Source organism: Sardina pilchardus, chromosome 2 (assembly GCF_963854185.1).
Source record: "Sardina pilchardus chromosome 2, fSarPil1.1, whole genome shotgun sequence".
Lineage (NCBI taxonomy): Eukaryota > Metazoa > Chordata > Actinopteri > Clupeiformes > Clupeidae > Sardina > Sardina pilchardus.
The window spans coordinates 28117375-28144381 of record NC_084995.1 but is presented as its reverse complement, the minus strand read 5'-3'; the positions used below and the strand labels follow the sequence as shown (position 1 = coordinate 28144381).

The window sequence follows — 27007 nt, the reverse complement described above, 5'->3', positions numbered from 1 at the left end:
AACAGTTTCTTTCGGGAAGAATCATTCACGCATGGATGGAACTCTGGATAAATATTATTAAATGGACATCGCAATATTATTATGGGCAAAAGTGTCTAGCATCCTGAACACAGAATGGGGAAACACACGTGTAACACTAGGCCTACCTGATTAAAAAGAGATATAGGCTTTAAAAAACGTAAACAGTCCCCACCACGCACCCGTCATATACGAGGTCAGATTGTTGCGATGCAATTGCACTAATTCGTCTGAGGGTGACGCTAGTTCTCTAATGATTCTTCACAGTAACAAACGGAGAAGGCTGAGGTGATCGAAACTAGGCTAATTGAATAAAGTAAAATCAAATAAATCACCCAACTGGGTTCGTTGAAAAGATTCCAACTTAACACCACGAGCCTAATCTTAGAAAGCATTGTTGCGCAATTGATAACTTAAATACGTCATAGAGCAGCAACCTTAGTCCACTTTGTCTGGGCCAACTTTTGGACATACAGACCTATGGTCCTAAGGGGGAGTGTCCCACCACCGGAGATCACACCATCCGGTTCACGGGAAGACGCCCGACCGCACCTTAGGGGGCCATCTATTCCCTCAGGTATGCTAGCCTACACCAAGGGAAGTCATAGAACCGTAGGCTATGTGACTTAATTAGAAACAAATGTGGTTTCACCATTAGATAGGCAAACCTGGTCTTTACAGTTGTATAGGCTAAGAGATATGACTAGGCCTTCTGGGCTAGGATATGCAAATTAGCCAATGAATATAAAACAAACATGAGTGCGTGAAATCATTGAATTCATGTAGCCTATCCTTTGTCGGACAGAAAACTTGTTATTCATAATCTGAAAACTCTGTTCGGAAGTGCCTAGGCGACTACCGAATGAGGAGTGGGGGTGAAATACCTTTAACTAAGCTTAGGCCTAGGCTACTGTAATTTTCCACTGCTGTCTGGCTTTGTGTTGATGATCTTGTTCGAACAGGAGGTCATATCTGTAGGCCTATGTATTCGGTTGATTGGTCGGTAAGCTATTTGTTTTCAATTGTGTGTTTTGTCAAGCAGTCAGTCGTGTTTGTTTATGTAACCTCATGCATTGGGGAACACAATTTAGGATTTAGGCCTTTAAGCTTTCTCTGAATGTCAAAGGAACGGGGCGGCCCATGCTGCATATTTCTGTAACCCACTCTCCTTCACCTCATGGGTTCTTACACGGATCCTCATTTAGCTGTGCTGAGCAAAAAACATTCAGTACTTCCAGCATTTGAAATTGAAATTAAGAAGATTAAGTCTACAGCAAATATCCCCAGGTTCTTTGTTGTCTAGGTTATACATCACTTCCGCAGGGGTTGTCCTGCTAATTATTTTAGTGAGCAGGCCAAAGAAAAGCAGTCCTCACCATAAATTTCAATGGACCTTAACATGAAGGTTAAGGTGACTCTTTGAGAAGCAGAACTATGGGAGATGAGGGTAAGAGATTGATGAGGAGTGGAATGCATGTGGCATTGAAAGGGAACAGCTGTTGGCAGGCTGATAGGGAGTTTATCTTTGAGCAGCCTCAACCATTGGATCTGTCACAGAAACCTATCATAAACTCTTGAGAGCGGCGAGCAGTAGGGCATGGTGTTGTGGTGGTATGCTACGTTATCAGGCCCAGTAACACCTTCTTCAGCCTCACACACAACCTTTAGTGCCGCACATAACCCCCCCCCCCCCCCCCCCCCCCCCCCACACACACACACACCACTCTCTTACACACACACACACACACACACATTCCTGATACACGCACATGCAAATAAACAACCAGGCCCTATGCCCAACCTCTTTGTAGAGTCTTTGCAGACTAATAGACAAATAGTCCAAACTCTGACACAACACCAACTGTTACCTATCCTCCAATTGGCTGACCTCTCCACACTATCACTGGAGCAGGGAATCTTAGGCCACTGAATACTCACACTGATTCCAAAATTAGGACTTTGGTACAATTGAAATACGATGTGTACTGATAAAACACTTCTGATTTAAGGGTAAGCTTTAGTAATATATTTGTAGTATGGGTGCATCGTATAGCACTGATTCACACAGTCCCCTGTCTGTCTACCACAGTGTACCCCATCTGAGCCATATTGGAAACATTGGGCTCCAGCTTATAACTTTCCCATCCTTGTTTAGTTTCAGAGTCCAGCTTTACTTACACAGCTGTGTGTTACAGGCTTGCACAGAAAACCCACTGTAGATTCCTTGCACTGTAGTCACTTGTGTTGTGTGGTGAGCAATGCTTGGCTCACCATAGGAGACAACTTAACTTGTGTTCTGTCAGGGATCCGTTCATGAGCACAGACTTCGTAGAGACCATCTTTTCTGTAGCTGATGTTACCACCAGCACCTTCATAATGCTTTACATAATGATCTGTCAGTTTATATAATGCCCTGAGCGCTGCTATGAGGTGAGTGACAATTCTCTATGCCCTTCTGATGAGGTGTTGTGCTCACTGCTCAATGGAGCTAGAACAGTCAGTTCTCTCAAGTGAACAGCACATACCAGCATTGGTGCCCAGTGTATTTAAAAGGACTGCCAGGGAGGAGTGCTGACCAATATAGATCAGACTGGCAAAGCAGCTGGCCCGTAGCCTTAAACCACAGTGTGCCATTGGCCAGCTCAACTAATACCTGCCTGATTTAATAATCGAAGATTTTGTTATTTGATTAGATGTCCTAGAAGCTTTCGGTGATTTCCCGCAGTTCACCCAGAGTGAAATAGAAAGTAACGGGCAGGGGTAGTGAAAGAGCTATTGTCGGACAAATAATCACATGATGCCAGATTTGCAAAAACTTTGATTCAGGACTTTCCAAGAGTTTCAATGTAATCGTAGTAATTAGGCATCTCGGTGGGTCTGTCAGTAGTTTTCCTTGTTGACGACTTGGTGATGCTGATCGGGTGTGGTTTTAGGATGTATTTGTCAAGGATGTTTGTGAAAGTGATTTGTACATCTGCATGTTGCAACAAGTACATTCTCTGACGTACATCTGACAGTTCTCTTTAATCCCAGCCACTATCATGTTTATTATGGTACATGATAAAACCCATGTCACGGCATTTCACCAGTGTCCATTTTTTGTGTAGTCTGACCTTGGGAACTTGCGTTGAATAGCTTGAGTTAAAGTTTTCTTGGACAGAGAGTGTGTGTATGCATTGGTGAGAGAGAGAGAGAGAGAGAGAAAATGAGAGTGAGGGATTAAGAGAGACAAAGAAAGAAAGAGTTGTTTACACAGTCCCTCCATAGCAGTGCCCTTTTATCTGTAGTTGGACTCCTATCAGGTGGCACCTGCCAGTCTCAGCTCGCTGTTCTGGTATTTAGGCAGAAGAGTACAAAGCTGTGCCATGTTCTGTCGTGTCTTTGAGAGGGGGTTGGGTGTGTGTGTGTGTGTGTGTGTGTGGGCTCAGAGCAGCGTAGTCTTCTCTTTCAGTCTCTAAAGCGTATGGAAGATTACTGTCTACACCAGGCTGTGGAACTTTTCAAAACCTGTAAGAAAGTCAAAATGGAGAACTGGTTGTACTTCTTGTTGAACTTGTATGAATTGTTTGAATTGTCTTCCTCCCCCTGATCTGCAGTTCCCGGTGGGGAGTTAAATGCATGAAGCATGTCCCCACATTCCCTGTCCTTGTTTGACTTTACTTTCAAGTTTGGAGTGGAGTGACTTATGTATTCCTGTGGCCCTAAATCTGTCAGTTTTGTCCGACTGAAGGCCTGTCATGCCATGCTCTGTAATTAAGTGGCAGGTGTCCACTCTACACACACGCGCAAACACTCACACACACACACATACGCACACACACACACACACACACACACACACACACACACACACACACACGCACACACACACAAACACACACGCACATTCCTGATGTTCTTACTTGGGGTTCTGCAACAGGGTTGATTTGAAATGGTTCCTGTGTTTTGAGAAGCGGATCCATGTGGTCAGTGTTGATCCACTGCTCTGTCGTCTCCCTCGCCATTGTTGCAACACACGATGGTCATTGCAGAATCACACTGACAAAAACATGTAGCCTACCCCCAGCACGTGTGCTTTGTTGCGTGACATGCAGCCATATGGTTAGCGTCTTGTATGTGCTTGTGGCAAAACTGAAATTCGTGAGTCGTGGAGAAAGCAGAGCAAAGTACAGGGAGATGGCAGTGGGGGACAATGGCTTCATGCTGCAGAGGAATTTGGCTGTTTAAGAACTGATTGTTCCTGTAGTCCAGCGGGTGGAAAAAATTACAAGAAAGCCCAAGGGCTTCTCTGTTTGGAACATATTTCCAGCAATTATTAGTGACTTGCAAATGCCTGAGACTGTCCATCTGTGTCTGTAGTGCTGTCCCTTGTATAGTCTGGCAGCTTAAAGTCCTCTGAGCTCCTCAGAGTCCTCCCTTACCAGCATCCACCATAGCTACCAGTACCAGTAGGCCATGCTTTGTTGCCATGATAGAATTGCGTTCAGTGTGAGAGAGGTCACCAGTCTTATATAACGCTATACTGAGGACATTTGTATGTGTTGAGCCTTATTGAAATGTTTAAATGTAACCTTTCTACTAGTGTCATTATGCGATTTGGCACTGCCATGTCACTTAAAGGTGATCGACGATCCGAACAGCTTTGCTTAGTTCCCAAGCAGACTCGGGTCTGTGTGAAGACTGGGTAGACTGTAAGGGGAATGTAAGGAGCTATATGTTGAATTTGACAAAAAAGTGTGTTGAAGTACACTAGCTGGCTGGGACTTTCATGTGTGTACATGTGTGTGCATGCATGTGTGTGCACTTTGATCGATGTGGGGTGATCGATGATCCAAACAGCTTTGCTTAGTTTCCAAGCAGACTCGGGTCTGTGTGAAGACTGAGTTGACCATAAGGGGAATGTAAGGAGCTATATGTTGAATTTGACAAAAAAGTGCGTTAAAGGACACTAGCTGGCTGGGACTTTAAGTGTATGTGTGTGCACGTGTGTGCATGCATGTGTGTGCGCGTGTGTGCATGTATGTGTGTGTGTGCGTGCATGCGTGCATGCGTATGCGTGTGTGTGTGTATGTGTGCTGCTTGGGAATTCCTGGAGTTTCGATGGTGGCAATATTTTTTCAGTTGCCATGGTGCTAGCACATAGGCTATGCTAGCATGCGTCTGGGTAGCCTTTCAGGCAGATAGTTATCATCTACCCTGCAAATTCCATCACCAAAACATGCACACTTAGTGCACATATAGTACACACATAGTGCACATATGCCATGTACACAAACATATTATTTGCAGTGGAGTATACACACTATACAACTAATCTCTAAATATAATCTCATGGGATTCTGATTTTCAGTATGTGAAACTGATACCTTGTAGATGGTTGGAAAAAAACACACACACATGCAAACACACACATACACACTCAGACACACACACACACACAGGCAAACACACACACACACACACACACACACACACACACACATGCAAACACATACACACACACACATGCAAACACACACACACACACACATACACACATGCAAACACACCCACAAATGCAGACATACACACCCTTGAACACTTGAAGCACACTGTCACGCCTGAGTGAAAAGAACAGAGCACACAGAAGTGTACATAACATGTACACATACTCACACACACCACAGCCCCTATACACACACACGTGGATGCCTAAAGAACTATAGTCATTTCCCATTTTAGTCTTCACTCTCTCAGGGGCTCACCATAACCCTGCGTGTTTTTTAGATATATAGGGCACTTTATTGACTAAATGAGAGAGCTATTTTACTCATGACAAAACAGATCCTCAGTCCTGTCACACTTACATACCCCATTGTGCATGCACGGTGCACACACTCACACACACACAGAAGCCATCCTTATTTTTAGGCATCTCTGGCAATTTACTGACGACAACTGTTTATGTAGTCTGTCAGTTAAGGATTTCATCTGGATGATGTGAATGGCCCAACATTTTCTGTTTACTTTTTTGGACCCTTTGACCATGGCCCTCTTTGCTCGTATGAAACTTTCAAATGTCAAGGTCATATATCAGCCATGTGTGTGTGGGTGAGAGATAGATAGATAGATGGATAGATAGAGAGAGAGAGAGAGAGAGAGAGTGTGTTTGTTTGTAAGTTAAACATACTTTATTGAAAAGACAAACCTGTGATTTTCCACTGTGTCTCAGCTGAAGCCATTTTATTTCAGCCTAGTAAACTATTTTTCAGTTTCAGGTCTACTTCATTTGTTGTTGTTAAATGTGTGGGCCTATGTTGAATGCCCTGGGGGTCTCTGTGACAATGGGAGAATTTTGCACCAGGGAAAACGTGGTAATTAGTTAGCTGACTTGGCCATGGGGTAAGTGACTACATCATATTTATGGGGGTGTCCGGAAAGTTTAAGTGTCCCGCTATAACGGCTGATGACCTCTAGGCCAAATATTGGAAAACACTAGAATTCCTGTTTTTTTTTTTATTGTTTTAGAAATCCTTAGAAAGAAATGGTTTCCAGAACAGACGCATTTCATGCACAGAGGTCATTCAATGTAGCCTGGCTATCACAAGACCAAGCTCAATCGTTTAAGATTGAACATTAGTCTGGGGAGTCTACTCTGTATTTTCTACGGCACAAGAGACGTGATCAACGGGCATAGTTGCAAATGACTGTATGCATTTGGATAGTCCGTCAACCAATCAGACCAACGATCTGGGTGCGCCAGGTGGATAAGACAGTTTGTGACTGGGCCCCATAGATTTGTAACGGAAGCAGGGTAGAAAAATGTGGAGCTCTCCAGCCTGAGCTGCAGAGGGAAATCCAATCTCCGCAGGGTAGGCCGGGTTTACCCAGTCTACATTCAATGTGCTTAACATAAACAAAAGCAAACAGTAGTAGTAAATAAAAGCACAGAAGGGCAACAGTTAAAAAAATAGTTTTATAAAGTAAAGACCATCATAAAAAAAAAACATAAAACACACAAAAACTCATTTAAAATTCAAGAATAATTAAAAAGACAAAATAAAAGACACAAGGTAGAATTTAAGACAGATTCAGACTTTGTAACTCAGAGCAGTTAATCTGGTCTTAAATCTAGATTTAAAACTGGATACGGTTGGTGCCATTTTGATGTCATCCGAAAGTCAGTTCCAGAGCTGAACCGCATAGCAGCTAAAAGCTGCTTCGCCATGCTTAGTTCTAACAGCAGGTTCTACTAGCAGGTTTTTCTTGAAAGGTCGAAAAGATGTGTATTGCTGAAGCATGTCTGATAGCTATTTAGGTCCTGAGTGGTATCTTGGATGGATTTAGCCTTGACTTGGTTTTACAAAATAGATGGCACATAAATTGCCATGGGAATTTATTCTCTGCACCTAGCCTGGTTCCGACCAGGGTAACAGTCAAGCTAAGTTAATTCTAATGGTAATTATATTATCTGATTGGTTCAGCTAGCTGACATTCAAATCAGACCTCCATGCGAGCTTTATTCCATTTAATATACTATTTGCCACATGCATTTACTTGCAAAACACAACAGAGTGTCTGCCCAATACCAATTGATTCAATTGGTTATCATTTTAATTATGGTAGCCTAATAAGTAATAACATACTTGTTGTTTGCTTCTTTTGCACGTTTGATGAGAAGTCTACTGTAATAGTTGATTGGAAGTGAAGGGGCAATTTTTCGAAGGTGTTTTCATAAACGTATGTATAGTCATACTTTGTGCAACTTTGCAGTGGCAAGCGCTTTCTTAATGACGTTGCGTGCCGAGACAATGAAGTACTTACACGTGGGTGCATATGTAGATCTGGCCAATACACTGACAAAAAGATTCAAGGGGACCATAGTGATTCGGGTAGGTAAATTTGGGTGTCATCCGCATAGCTATGGTATGAAATCAAATTATTTTTGATGATTTGTCCAAATGAGAGCATTGAATAATAGCGGGCCCAAGATTGACCCCTGGGGAACACCACAGGTAAAGGACATTGGTGTTGAGGTACAGTTGAGTTGATAACTATAACCTGTAAATCCAACCCAGTGTTCTAGTAATATGTTATCATCAACAGTGTCAAATGCTGAACTAAGATCCAGTAGTACTGGGCTGATATTTTGCCTCCATCTGTATTGAGGTGCATGTCATTTGAAACCTTAACAAGAGCTGTTTCAGTGCTGTGATTTGCCCTGAAAACCAGACTAAAAATAATCAAAATATCCATTTGATGTTAGGAATGTGGTTAGTTGATAACCTCAGATTGCAGTTTGACCAAATTGTAAGTAGGCCTGTTAGTTATCACTAAACTACTGTCATATAGAGGACTGCATGCTGATACTTAAAGAAGAATATGCTCTGTCCTTCTTATCACGTCACAGTTATGATAGCCATGGATTATTACACTGTTTGTAAACATGACACTGCATACTGGCATTAACCTGACACAGTTGAAGCAACAACACAGCTTGATATTTTGATGCTGATATTTTTTTCATAGTCAGTATGAAATTCAGTAAAACATTTTTTACAAAGGTCTCTATCTAATCTATTTTTCTTATCTCTTGTCAATCAGAAGAAGTGATGATCAACAAAAAAGTAAAAACGTAGATGTATAATAATGATCCAAGAATTGGATTTGATTGGTAAAGGTCGATTTTTTTTTATAGAATTAGATTGGGTTGGTGGCGTTTCTTATCTTAATTTCTTATCAATCTTTTCAAATAGCTTTCTTATTGCATTGATGACATGTCCAGCAGGTTAGAAGACATTCTTGAAAGCCTTGAGAAAGAAGATAATCATCAGTGTTTTGCAGCCCACTGTTGACTTTGCACTGCTGATGGTCACCTGTGGGTTAAATTCAAGTTGGTCAGAAGAAGACAAGGCAGTTAAATAGTTAGCCGGCAGTCACAACATAATGAAATGAGTCAAATGCATACTAATAGAAAAGGCGTTTAGTCAAGTTTATTTATATAGTGCATTTCATACACAGAGACCATTCAATGTGTTTTACATAAACAAAAGCAAACATTACAAATAAAAGCATAGAGGTAAAGGAAACCTAAAGATAATTAAAAAGACAACATAAAATGCACAAGGTAAAATAATTTTAAAATAAAGAATAATTAAAAAGACAAAAGAAAAGTGATACTGTAGATCCATACACATAGATCATAGATAGATTTACTTCATAGAACTACTTTATTACTTCTACACATTTGTTGAGAGATGTCCTTGAGGCCGTTTAGGTTCCCCTCAGATAAAGTCCTATCGCTGGTTAGGCAAACGCATATTTGAGTATGCACGGAAGCACAGACACACCCAAGAATCTAGCTCAGGTGATTCATCTTGCTCAGTGTACTGTATAATAGACAATAGGCTAGGCTACCAGGTGGAGGGCAAATGGTGATGATTGAAAAGGAGTTGTACCCTACCTGCAATCAATGAATGAGATAATGGACTAGAACATACCTTGGATAGGATAGGGGAGTGATGCTCTTAGGCCTATGTTTTTTTAGAAGAGGTAGGAGTTGCAGAGAATGTGCATTTGTGTGTGTGTGTGTGTGTGTGTGTGTGTGTGTGTGTGTGTGTGCGTGCGTGCGTGTGTGTGTGTGTGTGTGTGTGTGTGTGTGTGTGTGTGTGTGTGTGTGTGTGTGCGTGCGTGCGTGCGTGTGTGTGCGTGACTGTGTTTGGGGGGAGTCCTTCTCCTGCTTAGTATGCATAGCTTACCCTAGTTACAAGTAGTAACAGTTGCGTTTGAGTTATTGTGGGTTTATAAAAATGCATCCTTGAGGATAATAATGCATCCTTGAGGTGTTACAAATAGCCTACATTTGAAGAGCACTCATAGCCTACAAGTGTGGAGGGAAGATGGGAAGGAGAAGGGTAGCCCAGAGGTAAAGGCCAAGATAGAAGGGAACAGAAATAAAAGAGCAAGAGAAAAACATGACACGATTGCAGTGAATATCTGTCCGCTCTGCAGAGTTCACATTGCATGCGATGCGCGCACGGCAGCGCTGCGCTATGAATCACATTATTTTCAATAGCTGGACGCGCAAGAACGGGTCAAGCGGCATTGCTGCTCTTGCGTGTGCAGCGATTGACAATGAATCATAGGTATTTTGCCGTTAGCCGGCAGCAAGCACAACAAAAATGTTTGGGACATTACCTCAACCAAGAGCAACCTGGCGGCAAGCGAAGTGCTTGTCGCTTGTAATGTGAAGTCCCTTCTCTACTCTCTCTAGTTCTGACGTCACCCCTCCCCCACTTCTGGCCCGCCAGAGGCCAGCAACACAGGAAGAGGCTCTTAAAGGCACACACACGTCTTTGTGAAAAACACTCGCCTCTTGTGCTGACTTTATATTTATTTCTTTATACCAAGTCTGCCAAGCGTTAAGCTCGGTAAGTGCATGTGTTGTAGTTTTAAGTAGCACATTCGATTGGGATTGTGATGTTTTGATTGGATACTGGTGTGTGATGGTTTTGAGTAGTAGATATCTCTTGCCTCTCGTCTTTTTCCTGTGACAAGGGCATCACTGACATTTCTAGAATGTTCCGAGTAGGCTATACCTGCTTGTTGACTCATCCTACTTTCAGAGTTAAAAATGTTTTCTAATGTTATCCTATATTGTTTATTGGTGAAGGTGTTTCACAATATTAGTCTCTATTTAACTTATTTTTACATCAACATCAAATGCTAGCCTATTTGTGATGCTGGTCAGTTTATAAATGCCTTCAGAATGTGTGAAAGGTATGAGCTCTCTTGGATGCAGTTTGTTTGAATAGTTGCCAAAAATGTAAAATATAAATATACTTGTTGCTTTCCCTGCTATTGTCAAACACTGTATTCAATTTCACCCCCTTTCTTAGTACATGTAAAAAAAAATGAATATTAAAAAGATTAATCCTATTTCTTATTGACTGATGACAGTATAATTTGGTATTTTTATTGGTGGGTTTTTGTATGTTTGGAGTACATTTTAGCGTCCTCCTTGTGTTCCGATGGAAAACAAAATCGCGTATCGCTTGTTTTATCAGACGGGTGGGGTGTGTGTGTGTGTGTGTGTGTGTCGGGGGGGGGGGGGGCAGGAGAGAAGAGGAAGGAGGTAGAAAAGGGAAAAAGAGAGGGGGTGGGGGGTGGAGGGTTGTTTTTCAGCTGAGTAAACGCTGTGGTAAAAACACAGGGGCTGTAACTAAGAGTCAATGAACAGCAAGCAAAAACATGGACAAGGAATAGAAAGGAAAACTTTCTGTATCTCTAATTAGGAGTAGATAAGACTGACAGGTAGACTGTATACCTACCTACTGTATACCTACAGTATTTCAAATTAAGGTTGAAGTATGTGTGATTTAGACAGATCGAGGGTGCTTTTCTGAAGATGTAGGCTAGATGTTAGGAGATGGATCGTGTATCCAGAGGAAAAATCTGCTCAGTGTAGCTGTCGGAGCTTTGTGAGTAAGTCCTGCACACTTAATTGGTAAAATAAAACAAACAAGGAAATTGACAGGAGGTCCAATCAGAGGGGCCCAGAGTCTCCTAGCTATCTTCTGCTTGATTCGTAGTCCCGCCCACCACCAGCATATATAGTGGCATGGCACAAGGTCTTCCAGAGCCTTCTCTGTTGATACAGTGATAGCTGATGCTGATCAGAGATATTTGGCCCCTGAAGAGCATCTGTGAAACTGGCTGTGACTCATTTTTCTCCTGCCTGCCGCCTGTGACTGACAAGTCCCCCGTTGACAGAGCCTCTCCATTCCTCTCATTGACTTTGACCGCTCTCAGACCACTGAGTACAGTAGGACACTTTCTCTTTAACCCCTAGGTATGTATGCGTAGATGTTTACATTGAATAGCTTTTCTTATTTTTCATGTTGAAGAGCTGTGTTGTTTCAGTAAAACTGTTTCACTTTAAACCCATAAGAGCCAGCAGGTCCACTTGTGTCCCTGGCAAGAGACTTTTAAATCAGTCTTATGGGTCTGAAACATGCCTTAAACATTACATTTGCTTTCCATTTTAGCTTTTTGAAGCTAAAGCTCTTTTACAGAAACTGTAATGCTATGTCATTCATTCATGTTGTTTGTTTAGTTTTACTTGTTGTATTCTTTGCTTTCTTGACCTTGAAGACAAAAAGTTCTGTTATGTTCAAAGTGATTGTTAGGTTTTATTTATTGTCTGTGTAAAGACTGGATCCAAAAACATAGAGAACTTTCACTGATTACAGTGTCCTGCTTTTACCCTGAACACTTGTGTGTGTATTTCTTGCCTCTGAAAAACATGGAGAAGGTGGTTGGGAGGGAGGGAGGGAGGGACAGAGAGAGAGAGAGAGAGAGAGAGAGAGATCTTTATGTTCTTTCTGTGAGTGTATGGGGGCCGAGAGGGTGGCACATCTCATCCTGTTTTTGGTGGTGATAAGAGAAGCTTAGAGTGCGGGGCCCCCGGGAGCCAGGCGTGTTTGTGTAGGAGAAAAAAACTCTCTCTCTTAGGGTCTTCTAAAAGGATGTCATTTGTTTGTCGGGTGATATGATACCAGACACACGTGTCTGTGTGTGTGAGCAAAGCCCTTCCTTTTTTTTACACTTGGACTACTTATGGGGGCTGCCCATATTTACAGTGCCATTGAGTGATTGGTATTTACTGGTAGCCTACTTTTAGGGAACTACTATGTAATGTATAGGCTATATATATTGACTTTACTCACTTCATCATGAGTTGATGTATTCAAATAGATCAAACTTTGTAGATTTAGGCTGTGTTGTTTTCAAATCTACTTCTTTTTGCTTTGGACCAGTGTTAACTTTTGCATTCCATAGGTCTTCCAGTAGTTTCTTTGAGCACTAGTGTGATCTAGAGAGAGCGAGAGTCGAGAGAGAAAGAGAAAGAGGAAAAGAGGGAGAGAAAGAGGAGTGAAGAAAGAGCGAGAGAGTGAGAAGTGTTGCAGTACTTTTCCATTAGCAGAGGCACAGAGCACGTTGAGGAAGTAAAGGTCCTGAAACAGTCCTCGCTCTCTTGAGGTAAAGGTGTACACAGCCTCCAATTACGTCTGACATGTAGCCTTAGAATCATCATTGTCTGTCTTTCGCTCTGTTTGTCTCACCACATACACACATAGTCACTCAGAGAATTTTGGACTGCGTGTGTGTGTGTGTGTGTGTGTGTGTGTGTGTGTGTGTGTTGGTGTGTGTATGTGTGTGTGTGTGTGTGTGTGTGTGTAGAGCAGACAGAGGCGGTAATGTGATCGTTCTGATCCACTCCGTCAGTAACCTGGATCAGCTGTCTGGGTGGAATAATAGGCTTGCCAGTTCATGTGACAACTGTGTTGCACTCCACTGTTGCAATTGGAAAAGTACTGAAACCTTCTCCTTGAAAGAAGCTTTTGTTCAGGTGATTGAAACAGGCAAATTTGTCTGGAGAAACCCCAAAAATAAAAGCTGATCTAGTGAGATGTAATATTATGCAAATATATCAGTATAAAATGTACAACTTGATGTAATACAACCACAGCAATATAGAAATCATACTTAACAATATCCAAAAGATATTTATCTAGTGGTAGTTGTGGGAGTGGGCTGGGGAGGTATAGGGTGGTCTCTTTATGGGCTGTGCATGGTAACTGGAGAGAGCTAAATGCTCTCTACTTGAAGGTTTTTAAAAAAAAACACAAAAAAAACAGACCCTCTCTGGTCTGGTCCCAGCCCGGACCGGCCCCACAGCTCATTGGAATGAACGCCACATTCTGAGAATTTTCCACTTACCGTCTTCAAAGTTCTCTGTAAACATAGGAGGCGGCACCACGTACTGTAATCTTTTTTTTTTTTTTTTTTTTTTACTTCTTGTCTTGTTTCTCAACTCTGTGTTTGTGAACAAAGCCCTATGCAAGCATGTGTTAACTTCTCACCCTTCTCCCCTCTCCCTCTCCCTCACATGTGTGAAAGAGACAGCTTACATTGGTGTAGCATAAATTACTCATCTGAGAGTTTTGCACACTAAAAGTGCTACCAGAAGCATGTGTGATATAGTTGTGAAATGTGGGTTTGGAGGAAGGGAGGGGGGGACTGGGGGAGAGAGAGAGTGAGAGATTGAAAGACATGGATCACTTTGTGGCTGTATGTCACATGAATGGGAATGTTTACTCGAACTGTCTGGACCAAACTAGGGCAGATGTGTGTCTTTTCGTGTTTCATCTGCGTCTGTCTTGCCTTGCCATTCGGGGGGAGAAAAAAAAAAGAAACGTTTTTGAACCCCCATGCGAGGAATCAATACAGACTGGCTGCGTACAACTGACCTGTTTAATGACGCCCCTCCAGTTCTACAACTCACACCAGCCTGGGGAATATCGCCCCGGCATCAGAACTCCGGCTGCCCATACACACGCACACAAGTATTACTTTTAACACATTGGTGGGCTTTTGCTGCCCCTTTCCAGGGCATAGTACGTGGCATCGGATGCCCCATCAGGTTGGCGTCAAGGTCGACTGCGTGTGAGTATGAGAGTGTTTCGTCGGTTGGTCGGTCACTGGCAACGGCTACTCTGATGAAGATCAAATGCTCCGCGGCCTTTCCTGAGCTCAGTGCTTGGAGCTTTACGGTGCACAGCTCATAGGCTACTTATCTAAAACAAACATTTCCCACGAGGACACATTTATAAACTGTTCCTAATGACATCAATCTCCGATCTACATGGCACAGTGCAATCCCATGGGTTCGCATGGCTCCAAGAACGCAGACAAGACAAAACAGTATGCTGTACAACAAAGAAGCATGTACTTTGGTGGGGTAACTTTCCAGACATTTCCTCCAAAAAATGACTGAATTGATGAGTTGGTTATCAAATCCCATTGTTGCATGCTTCAAAGTAATTCAAACCAAGGTTGACGGTTTTCTGTGTGAGACGTTTGCCCGCAGTGAAAAAAAAGATGGACTGAGCGCAGATGGGTCGTGGGGGTAAGCCATCATGGTTATGGTATGTGAGCTATTTGATAAATGCACATTGCCATATGCACACTATCACGAGCAACAGGGTGAAAAACACCCCATTTTACAGCTTGACCGGACAAAAGAGAGCCTACTTAGCTACATAATCCTTTCTAATGCACAAACACAAACTTACATATAGACGCACACATTCCTTTTGCTGAATCTCAGAAATTCTTCTTTCTTCTTTCTTCTTGTGAAAACAGATCTCTTTCTTTTGAAGGGTGGGGGGGATGTTAATTCATATAGAGTCTCTTTTTTGCAGTGTGAGCCAATCTGTCCATTGGGCGGTGGGCTTCACGGCTACAGAGCCACTGGTAAATGTAGTTCTTAATGTGTCACAGCGGTGAGTGCACTGTTATCTTTCAGATTCATTCTCTTCTGTTATTGAACCCTTCAATGATCACCTTTAACAGTAAACAGGAAAAGAATCAGTTGACCATCAATCATATTTTGTTTTCAGTGACTTCCTAAGGAGATATTACGGTAAAGTTTTCTATACTTATTTGACATTTCAAGTTTGTTATGTCAAGGGTGCCTTCTTTTGGTAGCTACTTTGATTCTCATTTCCAAATCTTCAGACCTTCCCTATCCTCCACTTTGTGAAAACCCAAACTCACATGCAAACAAATACACGCACACACACACACGCACACATACACTCATACACACATACTCACACACGCACACACAAATACATACATCTACATTCACACAACCTTTCTCTGTCTCTCGCTCCTGTTAACCTGATTTGTCGTAATTGACTTAATGTGGCTAAAACGTTTTGCTCTGCAAGTCTTGCTCACGGCCTCTCCTCAAGGTCCAATCGAACCTTGGGCCACCTGCCGCCCCTCCTTCGAAGAGAGGCAACCGCCATTTTACCTCCACTGTCGCGGCGCTGGTGAGACCCCTCCCACTCCCCTTCGCCCCCCCCAAAAGTGCTTTCCCCTTTCCCCACCATTAGCGGACCTTCTTCCATACAAGAGTAGCTTCTCCTGTTTCCAGCAGCATATATACTCTACCTCTCAGTTTTTCATTCCAACCTAGGGCCATACCAAACCTGCTTTGACTTCTGCACAGCGACTCTTTTCAAAATGTACTGTTTGTTCTTTTGTTTGTTTACATGTTCTAATTTACTTGTTTTGCTTGGTAGTTCTTGCACGTCATGAATGAATTGCAGCAAACTGTTTTGAATGTTACTACGACTTAAAAGGCAGTTTTTTTTCTCCCTATGCTAGCCCATACCTCGCTTGTTCCCAAAATATACTTTTGTATCTTGCTTCTGTTTGATGGAGCCAAAAGTGCCAAAGCACTGGCACCAAGCCTCTGGTGTCAAACTATATTTAAACAAAATTATGTCTTTTTTTTCATTATTTGAAAAAGAAGATGCCAGACTGCATGTACGTTTAAGGAATGGTAGTAGTAAAAAGCTAACTTTGGGACGTTTCCATATGCTTCTTTTTTGCCAACCTGTAGGAAAGGTTACTTAACCAAAGACGTGACAATGACGTTGAACATTCCGGGTCTGGTTGTCATGGCCGTGTTTTACCTACTCATTTTGGGCACTGGTATCTGGGCATCCATGCGATCTAGAAAAGAGGAGCGCAAATGCACTGGAGATGGCATGGAGATCACACTACTAGCGGGCCGAAACATCAACTTCCTGGTGGGAGTCTTCACACTAACAGGTGAGGTTCAGCCAACACTAGTCAACCAGCAACAATGGCACAGGTAGCTGCAATTATTGCTGTTGTTTGTTCATACTTAGCAACAGTACAGCTCTCCATAGCAATCAACAACAGTGAATAGAAGTGTTTTTGTAGGATTTGAACACTTAGAAATCACTGGTCTTCTTGGCTTTATCCGTTTGACCTGGTCACTGCCTGTGCCTGGTCTCAGCTTACTACACTCAGATCTATTATTGATGTAGGAAGAATGAATGATTCAGACTGAAGTCACTGTTTACCAGCAGAACAGGCCGTCTTACACAACCGCTTGTCTTCGAGAACTTACCTTAAACAAATCAGGAGTGCAGCCATTTGTACTTCATCTGCTGTGTGTCACACTGTGAACTCGCCTTCCTTCTTGTGGATAATGTTATGTGTGCGACGTTGTGTTTTGCAGCTACATGGGTCGGTGGAGGTTTCATCCTTGGCATCGCTGAGGCCGTGTACAATCCCACTCTCGGCCTGGTGTGGGCATTGATGCCAGTGCCCTACGTCCTGACCTTCTTCTTGGGTGAGCATGTGACATTTTGACCTGACTGCCAGAGAACTAGGGTCACACAATACTGATACTGAAGCTGAAACTAATGTGTTGCGATCTGGGGAGACCACATCAAGTGGAGACACCCAAGATGCAGACGGACAGATGGACAGTGAGAGGGGGTGGGGGGGGGGGGGGGGGTTATGCATTGGGATTGCATTGGGATTCCCACTGGGTCTGTTCAGTATGTCCCCCCTCTAGAGATGCTCCTAAAATAAGCCTTTACGCCATTGCTGGGATCGAGTGGCTGCTGCTTTTAGTGTTTAAGTGTGGTCAAAAACTGACCAGACTGAACAGGTGCCGACTATAACTGACTATGACTGTCAACCCACACCCAACTTCAGGAAGAAAGGAAGGAGAGAGAGAGGGAGAGAGAGAGAGAGAGAGGGAGAGAAAAGAAAGAGAGACGGATGCTGTTTATAGTCTTGTTTTTCCTCACTGATTGTTTGTCCACTAGTGCTGAACAATTGTTATCGGTCATTCGAAGACCCTCCCCCTCCCTTTCATCATAAAAAAACACATTATTTTCCTTTGTTAGTCAGTCAGTCTGTTTCTCGGCTATTTTGTTTTTAACTTGATCATACATGTATTTGCACAGGCAGTGCAAAGGAAACACCAGTTAGCTAGCACAGAGTGTTTTTATTCCACTTCTAACACCCCCCCCCCCCCCCCCTTCTTTTGTCTCTCCCAGGTGGCTTTTTCTTTGCCAAGCCAATGAGGGCAAATAACTACTTGACAATGATGGACCCCTTCCAGCTGAAGTATGGAAACGTTCTGAGCAGCCTGCTTCTATTCCCTGCCCTTGTTGGAGATGTGCTGTGGGTTGCACGCACACTGGTCAGCCTAGGTAAACAGCTTTCAAATAGTCAAACAGTTTATGAATGTGTGCATTCAGTTCGTGGAAGATTTCCTGGCAAAATTTGGGGAAAGAATATAAATAACGGCAATGCACTATTTAAAATATGCTAAGGGAAGCACTGCATATGACGTGACAATTGGTTGTTTTCTTTTTAAAACAAAATGCCACATGAATTTAACCCAGAGCAGAATGAATGTTTGCCACAGCGCCAGAGCCACTCATAACCATGAAATCCCGCAAGTGATTGCAGTGTACTAACTTAATTGTGAAAGAATTTCAGTTAAATTAACTTAAAGGTTTAGATGAAACCACAGTACACATTTACAAAGTATCTCTGGGTTGGACTCTCTACTTGTTGTTTGGTATGGTGTGTGATGAGGTGTGTGTGTGTGTGTGTGTGTGTGTGTGTGTGTGTGTGCATGTGGGTGTGTGTGGGTGTGAGCGTGTGTGTGTGTGTTTCTAAAATGGATAGTTCCGGTCCTTAGTTATGATTGGCTGAATCACATTCAATGTCGTTGTATATCCAGCACAACCTCACACGTTAACCATATTTCGTTTTTTATTACTGCGCTACCACAACTTGATGCAAACGTTTGAGTTGCTGCGTCTCGACGTTGCTTGGCAACCATTCTGATAGAGGAGATATACTTCTTGGCGGAAGAGTGATTATCAATAAATTGTTATATTTGTCGTTGCTGTGCCTTTAGTTTAGGAAATCTTGCCAGATATATGTAGTAACCGTGTAGCAATAAGCCACTTGAGTCCGTAGGTTACACTGATTAGAGAACAGCTAAGGGGAGGTTTTAGGCACTCTGTTTGTGCATCATGCTGATCTATAGGCATGAGGCACAGACAGAGTGCCTTCTATAGAACAGCCCTTAGCTGTTCTTTAATCGTGGGGCTTATTGCTTAATTGTAAGATGTGTGTTTAACTTTTTCTGTTTCACAGCATTTTTAACACGAGTATAGTGAAGAAGCAGCCTGTTGATTGTGAAAGAGGATCATTTCCCTTTTTCTGTGTTACAAAGAGGGTTTGTTTTTCTTTTCTTTCCTTTAATGTGTGTATCAATTTTCCATGAGGAGTATTTGCCAAAAAGGTGAAGGTCTAGTTTATCTTTTCAATTGGAAGTTTCATTTAGGAAGTTCAAACTCGTTAACAGGTTAATGGCGAGTTTGGTTTAATAGTTCAAAGCTAAAATACACAACGGTAAATACCCTAACATCTGCTTTTAGAAGTAAGTAAATATCCTAAATATACATTTACATGGATATACAGTAAATAGTTGCACCTATTTTGTAGCATACCAGTTTGATGAAACGCATTTGAAGGAGAGGAGAGTAGGATGAAATGTTCACATGAAGAATTGAAATGAGGGAGGCTGGTAGACCCTCTTCTCAGTGCCTTCTGTTATTGCCAGTAGGGAAAGAAGGAGCACTCCAAATTCTTCAGTCGAGGAAAACATCCCCCCTTGTGACGCCCACCATGTGCAATCAATAAAGCACAATTATGGGTTATCACATTTCTCCTGCTATATAGAACAGAGGGCCCCAGTTAAAGAGCGAAAACAACCAAACAAACAAAAATAATAGCAGGGAAAAAATGAAGGGGAAGCATTCTTAGTTTGAGTTAATTGGTACATATTACAATCTTCATCCCCTATCTCTCCCTCCTTTTACTGTCTTACCCCTCCAAACTTTCACAGTTCACTTGAACTCAAGATGAAAAACCTCCATAGCTACACTTCTGAAATGCCCTTTGTATTTCTCTACCGTGCTGCTCCAGGCTTTTGGAGAAAGACAGGTGGACTGTTTTCCACGAACCCACTGAGAATTATTCCAGAGAATCATTCTATTTTTACATCTCCCAGTAATACCTCATGCCCACCAACACACCTCACAGGCTAGCCACCCCTGCTCTTCCCTGTGCGTTTCTGAGTGTAGGCTTCTAACGTTCAGAGAGGTTCCTGAGAAGTTCAGTATTGCAGGTTCTTGTTGTTTTCCTTTCAACTGATCTCAGTTAGTTAACACAAAGAGCAGGGAGCCCTCACCTTCACCTCCACCTCTCGCTCGTGCTGTTAGCGACTATGCCCATATGATACTTTTCTGTTCAAGGGGCCTTGTTTTGGTGCAGCTGCGTCTGGGCTGGCGGGCATCTTGCTGGTCGGCGGACTGTCCAGGTAGTGACGCTTTGCTTTGCTTGTCTGAGTCAACAGTTCTCTTTTAGCCCTCTTGAGATTTTGTTCTGTTTCCATGGTGACTGAGCAAGTCTCACAGGGAGACAAAGGAACTCTGTGACTCACAATCAATAGGCTGCATTTTATTTTTTCGTTATGGTCTGTTTATTTTAATTTACCTTTTGTCCAGTTATGTCCATTATTACATGATGTTGTTTTTGCTCTTAGGAAGAAGCGTACACTTGTGCGTCTCTTAAAAGTTTATTTAAACAATAAAGTAGTGAGTTTGGTATGTGCACTTATGTTTTAGATGGCTCTATAACAGTGCTTTTGTCTTAAAAACTGTCTTAGAGATGGAGTAGTCTTTTCCAACTAAACTTAACCCAGCTCAGAACAGTGTCTAACACACACAGTGTCAGGTAGCAGTCATAGTATCGTAGTAGTCATTGTAGTCGGCTAACCCCATGAAGTATTCATGTGTAGTATTTTGTTTCTGAAAGCATATTTCTTACCTTAACCCCAAACATGTATCACGTGAATGAATGGAAAAGTACAGTGAGCCCCAGGGCATTTGCATGGTTTTCTTACTCATACATACAGGAATGTGAGTTTAAGAGCTGGGTAGAGGTTGTCTGAATGGATGAGTATCTCTCTGTGTGTGTGTGTGTGTGTGTGTGTGTGTGTGTGTGCGTGTGTGCGTGTGCGTGTGCGTGTGCGTGTGTGTGTGTGCGCGCGTGTGTGTGTGCGTGTATGCGTATGCGCACGTGTATGAGTGGTCCACTCTCTCGGGATGGTTTTATTGATCTTCATATGGGTGGTGCTGTATTCCAGGTGGGACGATGAGTGTGATTCTGGACCTTCCGTACGTCTACTCTATCCTCATCTCCTCCGTGGTGGCCATCCTCTACACGCTGCTGGGAGGCCTGTACTCCGTGGCCTACACCGACGTCATCCAGCTCATCCTCATCTTCGTGAGCCTGGTGAGTTGCCATTCAACTACTGTCAAGTTTATTTCTATAGCACGATTTACAGACGGCTGAGCTGCACCAAAGTGCTTCACAGTAAAGTGCAAAAATGCAGAGAGTAAGTAAAAAAGAAACACACATTTAGTTTAAAAAAAATAATAATAAAACAAATAAAACAAAGGGAGAGATATCAAAAGGTAACCATGGGACACTGTAAACAGGTGCTTAAAAGAAGGGGAACCCTAATTAAAAGCAAGTGCAAAGAGATGAGTTTTTAGCAGGGATTTAAAACTGTGCACAGACTGGGCCGCACGGATGTGGAAAGGGAGGCAGTTCCAGAGACTAGGGGCTGGACTACTGTACTACTACAACCAGGATTTTTTTCCAGGGATATTGCTTGCATGACTGTGGGAGGTACTAGTCATGCTGGATTCACCTGCATTTGAATAGATGTAAACACCAGGTGGAGGATAGATAATGCAGAGAGGCAGCAAGCAGCTACAAGCATACTGCTACTAGCTGCTACAAGCAATCTCGCACCAAAGTATGGCAGGTTAATCCACGGCACAAAGCATGTAGTAGCATGACAAAACATACTTGTCAAGCAGAACATTGTGAAAGTTCAGGCATTAACAACCTGAAAAGCCCTCACACTTGATTTATGTCTCTTTTTCAAAGTCCTGCTGGTCATTTATGACCTGACGATTTAAAAGGGTTGAAGAGTTTGCACCCCCTGGGCTTTAAGTGATGATCTTTTGAACCGAAGAAAAGCCTCCTGCCTACGTTGCATTCTAGACGAATAGGCCTCCTCAGTCATTCATACCTGCCAGCATTCCACGACAACCCTTGTCACAGCAGGGAAAGCGAGTTTGGATTTATGTTTTTGTCTGTACTTTACTCACCACCCTTCTTTCCCTCTGGTCTCTTGCAGTATATCTGTGTGCCCTTCATGCTGACAAATCCCTCGTCCGTGGACATCTCCCTCACGGCCTACAATGCCACCTTCCAGTCACCCTGGGTGGGCAAGGTGGAAACTTCCGATGCCGGGAAATGGATTGACGAGTTCCTGGTGCTGGTCAGTAACTAGACCATCAATTTTCCATTTTATAGACACGCATCAGTGTCATTGAGACAAAGCGTAACTTCGTCATAACAGCGCTGACTGACTGTCATGACATGTCATGTCGTGACATGTTCCCTTTTCCTAGATATATTTATCATTTTCCTCTCTTTTGTTTTTTGGCCAGGCTTTGGGTGGTCTGGCTTACCAGGCATTCTACCAGAGAATTCTATCTGCGTCATCCTACACACAGGCCCAGATTACGTGTTTCACTTCAGCCTTTTTCTGCCTGGTTCTCGGAATCCCCTCTGTGATTGTCGGTGCAGTGGCTGCCTCAACAAGTAGGTTCAGCAAGAGACTTTGTTACATTATGAGTTGTTACATTTTTGTTGATACTTTTTCTTTTCTTTTTTTTCATTCATTTGGTGCAGATGTTCTTTATGGTGTGTTAAATGTGTACTTTTTTGTGTGTGGTCTCCTCACATTAGACTGGAACATGACCAGCTATGGTCTCCCCACCCCCTATGAGCGTGGAGAGGCTGGAGCCATCTTGCCCATTGCTCTGCAGTACCTCACTCCCACTTACGTCTCAATCATCGGGATCGGAGCTGTGGCCGCAGCTGTCATGTCCTCCATGGACTCGGCTCTGCTGTCCTCTGCATCGCTCTTCTCCTCCAACATGTACAAGAACATCTTTAGAAAGCAGGTGAGGAGTGGGGTCACTCTTACATAACAGAGCGAGCTCTCGGTGAATATTTGAACAGCGTGCCCTCAGGGAGATACAGAACCTGTTCTTCATGCTTACGTTGCCCTTGAGCTGTTCAATCACGTTGGACCACTTTTAAAACATACTTAGGGTAATTGCTACAGTAACAGTGACATTTATCACATATTACGTAAACTTTGAAAGCTAATAATGCTCTTCCTTATTGTGTGTGTGTGTGTGTGTGTGTGTGTGTGTGTGTGTAGGCATCTGACCGAGAGATGCAGTGGGTGATCAAGATCAGTGTGATTGTAGTTGGTCTGGCCGGCACTGGTCTGACGTTCCTGGACAACAGCGTTCTGGTCTTCTGGATGGTGGGAGTGGATATGTCCTACACTATCATGTTTCCCCAGCTTGTGTGCGTCCTCTTCTTCAACCGCGCTAACGGCTACGGGGCCATCACCGGCTTCATACTGGGAATCGTGCTGCGCTTCATGAGTGGAGAGCCACTGGTCAACCTGAAGCCTGTCATTAAGTTCCCCGGCGGCCGCTACGACGACAAGAACCAATTTGTCCAATACTTCCCCTACCGTACCTTCATCATGGTGTCATCTGTGTTGACCATCATCATCGTGTCCTGTCTCACTGGACTCATTTTCAGCAAAGGTCTTGTCCCCGATCGCTATGATCTCTTCAAGATCAAGGAGCGCGCAAAGGCCCTAGTGCGGCCAGAAGAGAAGGGGTACAAAGAAGGGGAGAAAGTGTCCAACGTGTCCAACGTGTCCAAACAGCTTCTGGAGACCACCAGCTGTTAGAGAGGGGTGTCCAAATCTGGCGATGAGAGAAGAAATTGCAGTCCATCTTGGATGCTGGTCCGCTCAATCCGCTTCACAATCAAACCCAGCAATCGAACATAACACACAAACAACCAACCAAACAAACAAACAAACGATACAAGCAAATTTCATGATTCTTTCTCATCTTTGTGTAAAGAGGGGAATAAGATCGATAGTGTGTCACACAGTTCTCTGCTTTGAGATGTGATACAAACTGAGACTTCTGTTCTCTCTAAAAAATAGAGATGTTCAAAAGCATGGTTTACTGAAAGGTGGGTTCAAAATACAGACTTTCTAAAGCAAGGTTTACTGAAAGGTGGGAAGGTCACCCTAGAACCTTACTGTACCTCTTGGACTGTGCTGGGAGGAAGTCATTTGCAGTGGCATTACATAATGTAAGACTCCAACCGACAGCTTTGCCTGCACAGTACCTGATCCTTCATGCACATTGCTCAGTGTGAATGCCAGTGAGACTCAATGAGTCACTAACATTGACTCCAACTTGAGCTTTAACATGTGAGCTCCTCTCACAACTGAACTGATAAACAAAATTTCAAATTTGTTTTTGTTTTTGTTTTCTTTTTGTTGTTGTTATTGGGTAGAACACAGAATGGCCAAGCCAAGCCAAGCGAAACAGCTCAAACAAACCCTTTCAGCCACGTTCCCTAGACAAACTCCCCAAGCCCTCAGAGTCTCCACATAGTTGTGGATTGTTATTCAAGTGTTCGCTGCGGGACTCTGGCCCTGGAGTTGAAAGCAAGCTAATAAATCGAGTGAGAGACAAGAGACGGCCAGATATCCCTACTCACCCTATGCAGTCCAGAAAAGCATGGCTACAATAAAAGACCATACACAGCTTAAGAGTAGTGTTCTTTTGTACAGTATACTGTAGTTTATCTATGGTCATATGTAAAGCTGTAGTTTACAAAGGGATCTTTGTTTCGGTCCCATCTTTATTTATGTTTTTATATTCAGCCATGCTTATTGGTGGCTAGTGTGTTTAGCAACACAAGCCATTCAGAAATTGGCTATTGTTTATATTGTTCATTGACATCGATACATTTATTTTTTGTAACTAAACTGTATCATGAAATATAATTGTGTATGCACATTTAGAGATTGTGTTGTTTAGTTTATATACTGTGATACAAATAATCAGCCTGAGACCTCTCTTTCCACCAAAGTGCTCGACTGTAGACTTACCGATTGTACCTTTACTGATTCTACCTTAAATGCAACACGTTAAACAAGTCTTTCCTGTGTGACCAGTCATGATTTATTTATGTAGCCGAAGAAGTGAAAGGCTGTTCTATTTCTCTATCGGGTCATTATTAGTCAAATTGATCATTTCAAGAGTGCAATAAGTACATGTAGAGCATATGGAAGCAGACCAAAAATAATTGTATGGTGCACTCATTGTTCCCAATGATCAGTGGCTACATATTAAGGATCCTCAAAAATATACCCTTCCCGACACCCCCACCAAAAATTCTTGATTAACAACAAAAAAAGCACTCAATGACATTCATTGAATGTACATCGTATGTTTGTGTTCAATTTACTGGCTTTCAAACCAGTTTCTCCTTTTTAATCATGGTAGTTGATGGAATCTCCAGCAATAATGTTTCCCCTGGTTTGATTTCAAAAATGTAAAATGTATATATGTGTTTATACAAGCACTTGTTTGTTTTTTTTTGGGGGGGGGGGAGGTGCTCATCAGTATTTGTACTTTTATGCATGTTGGACTTGAGGGTAATCATGTCTGGCAGTCTTCTGAGTGAAGTCTTATATGCCTGACTGAATCCCTATGGGGTTGTTGGTGGAATAAAGGTTGATTAAAAGCTACAAAGACTGACTTCTGATTAATGGACAACACACACACACACACAATTTCTGGCTCATGATTTTATTGAGCTATACAAGACACATGCCCCGGCCAGAACAGACCATGGCAGAGTAATCCCTGATGCTCATTGCAAATGATTTGGTGCAAGGATCGCCGCTGGCACTCTTCCCAGGACTGGAGTGTCAAAGCGGAGTCTTTGCACCTGGTCATCACAGATCCACTTGTTTCTCTTGTTGAATTGCTGCAGACAGTAGAAAGTGGCCAGCATCACAACCACACCACACTACAAACAATCTGTTCATAGGCTAAACATGCACTCATTCAATACCCTGCACCCCTAATGATTAACCCACTATGAATAGACAGACAAAACAGACTCTATAGCTCGACTCCTCACAGAGAGAACTTACTGTCTTTGGTTGGAAGGGTGTTCTTCTCCAAAGTTTCAGTTTTCTTCAGTTTGCTCTTGTCAAACTGTGCAATCTCACTGATGTCTGGTTTGTCACCCATTGTATGTTTTCCAGAGACTGACACAATTACTCTCTGCTTTAAAGACAACGTAAATTAACTGATAGGCAATAAAATCAAACTGATTTAATCCATGTGGGCTAGTCTAACAATATTTGTTCAAAATAATAGCTTGAACTAATAGCACTTACCTTACCTAAAACTCTGCAAACTTAATAGCTGCAACCTGAGAGACAGACAAAAGCTTCTCCGAAATCTGAACATTTATAGAGCAATCTATCAATTAAATTGTTAGTAACTGACTGTTACAATTTCACGGATCAATCATTAATTAGGCCGTTAATAGGCTTGGCAAATGAAAGCTACGCCTGATTGAAACTAGAAGTCTATTGGGTTAGGTCAATCGTGCAGTGCTTCCTTCAGCGAATCAAATGCTTCCACGAGTTAGCCCTACTGCTCTGCGCAGGATTAAACCATGGATTAAACAGAGATCGGTCATTTACATTTTAAGGATCTAGAAAAGTGAAACCAGTCTACAGATTTTGGCTGTAAGGTTTTTAACAAAACATTTGTAACGTGAAACACAGGCGATTTCACCAGGCTTCAAAACGAAGCAGAAGAACTGCTGTTCCAGCAGGGTAGGCCTAATCAGATTCATTATTTTTAGCTTGCATTTAAATAGCCTAAATGAAAGCCTAGCGTTACGCACGCGGTTTCGAGTAAACATGGCCTTCAAACATGATGCATGTTTTGACATTGAATGTGCCCACGGTTCCACTTGTAACACCTCTGTCGAGAAGGCCCTGGCTAAACTCCAGGCCTGCTAAAGTAGC

At 42.7% G+C, this 27007-nt stretch overlaps 1 protein-coding gene across 3 annotated transcripts; it reads left to right on the top strand.

Moving 5' to 3' along the window:
- The first annotated feature begins 512 nt into the window (after positions 1–512).
- Positions 513–25709, top strand: LOC134068661 (high affinity choline transporter 1-like). 3 transcript variants are annotated; one of them, XM_062524378.1, is made up of 9 exons: positions 513–595; positions 16475–16686; positions 17123–17236; positions 17955–18110; positions 21128–21276; positions 22193–22336; positions 22509–22662; positions 22810–23027; positions 23291–25709. In XM_062524378.1, exons 2-9 carry the CDS (start codon positions 16503–16505, stop codon positions 23837–23839), a joined length of 1668 nt encoding a protein of 555 aa, XP_062380362.1. In that variant the 5' UTR covers positions 513–595; positions 16475–16502; the 3' UTR covers positions 23840–25709. The 3 variants fall into 3 exon arrangements, with proteins under 3 accessions (XP_062380362.1, XP_062380354.1, XP_062380346.1); XM_062524370.1 differs by lacking the exon at positions 513–595 and adding an exon at positions 11633–11848; XM_062524362.1 differs by lacking the exon at positions 513–595 and adding an exon at positions 12351–15899.
- Positions 25710–27007: the final 1298 nt, after the last annotated feature.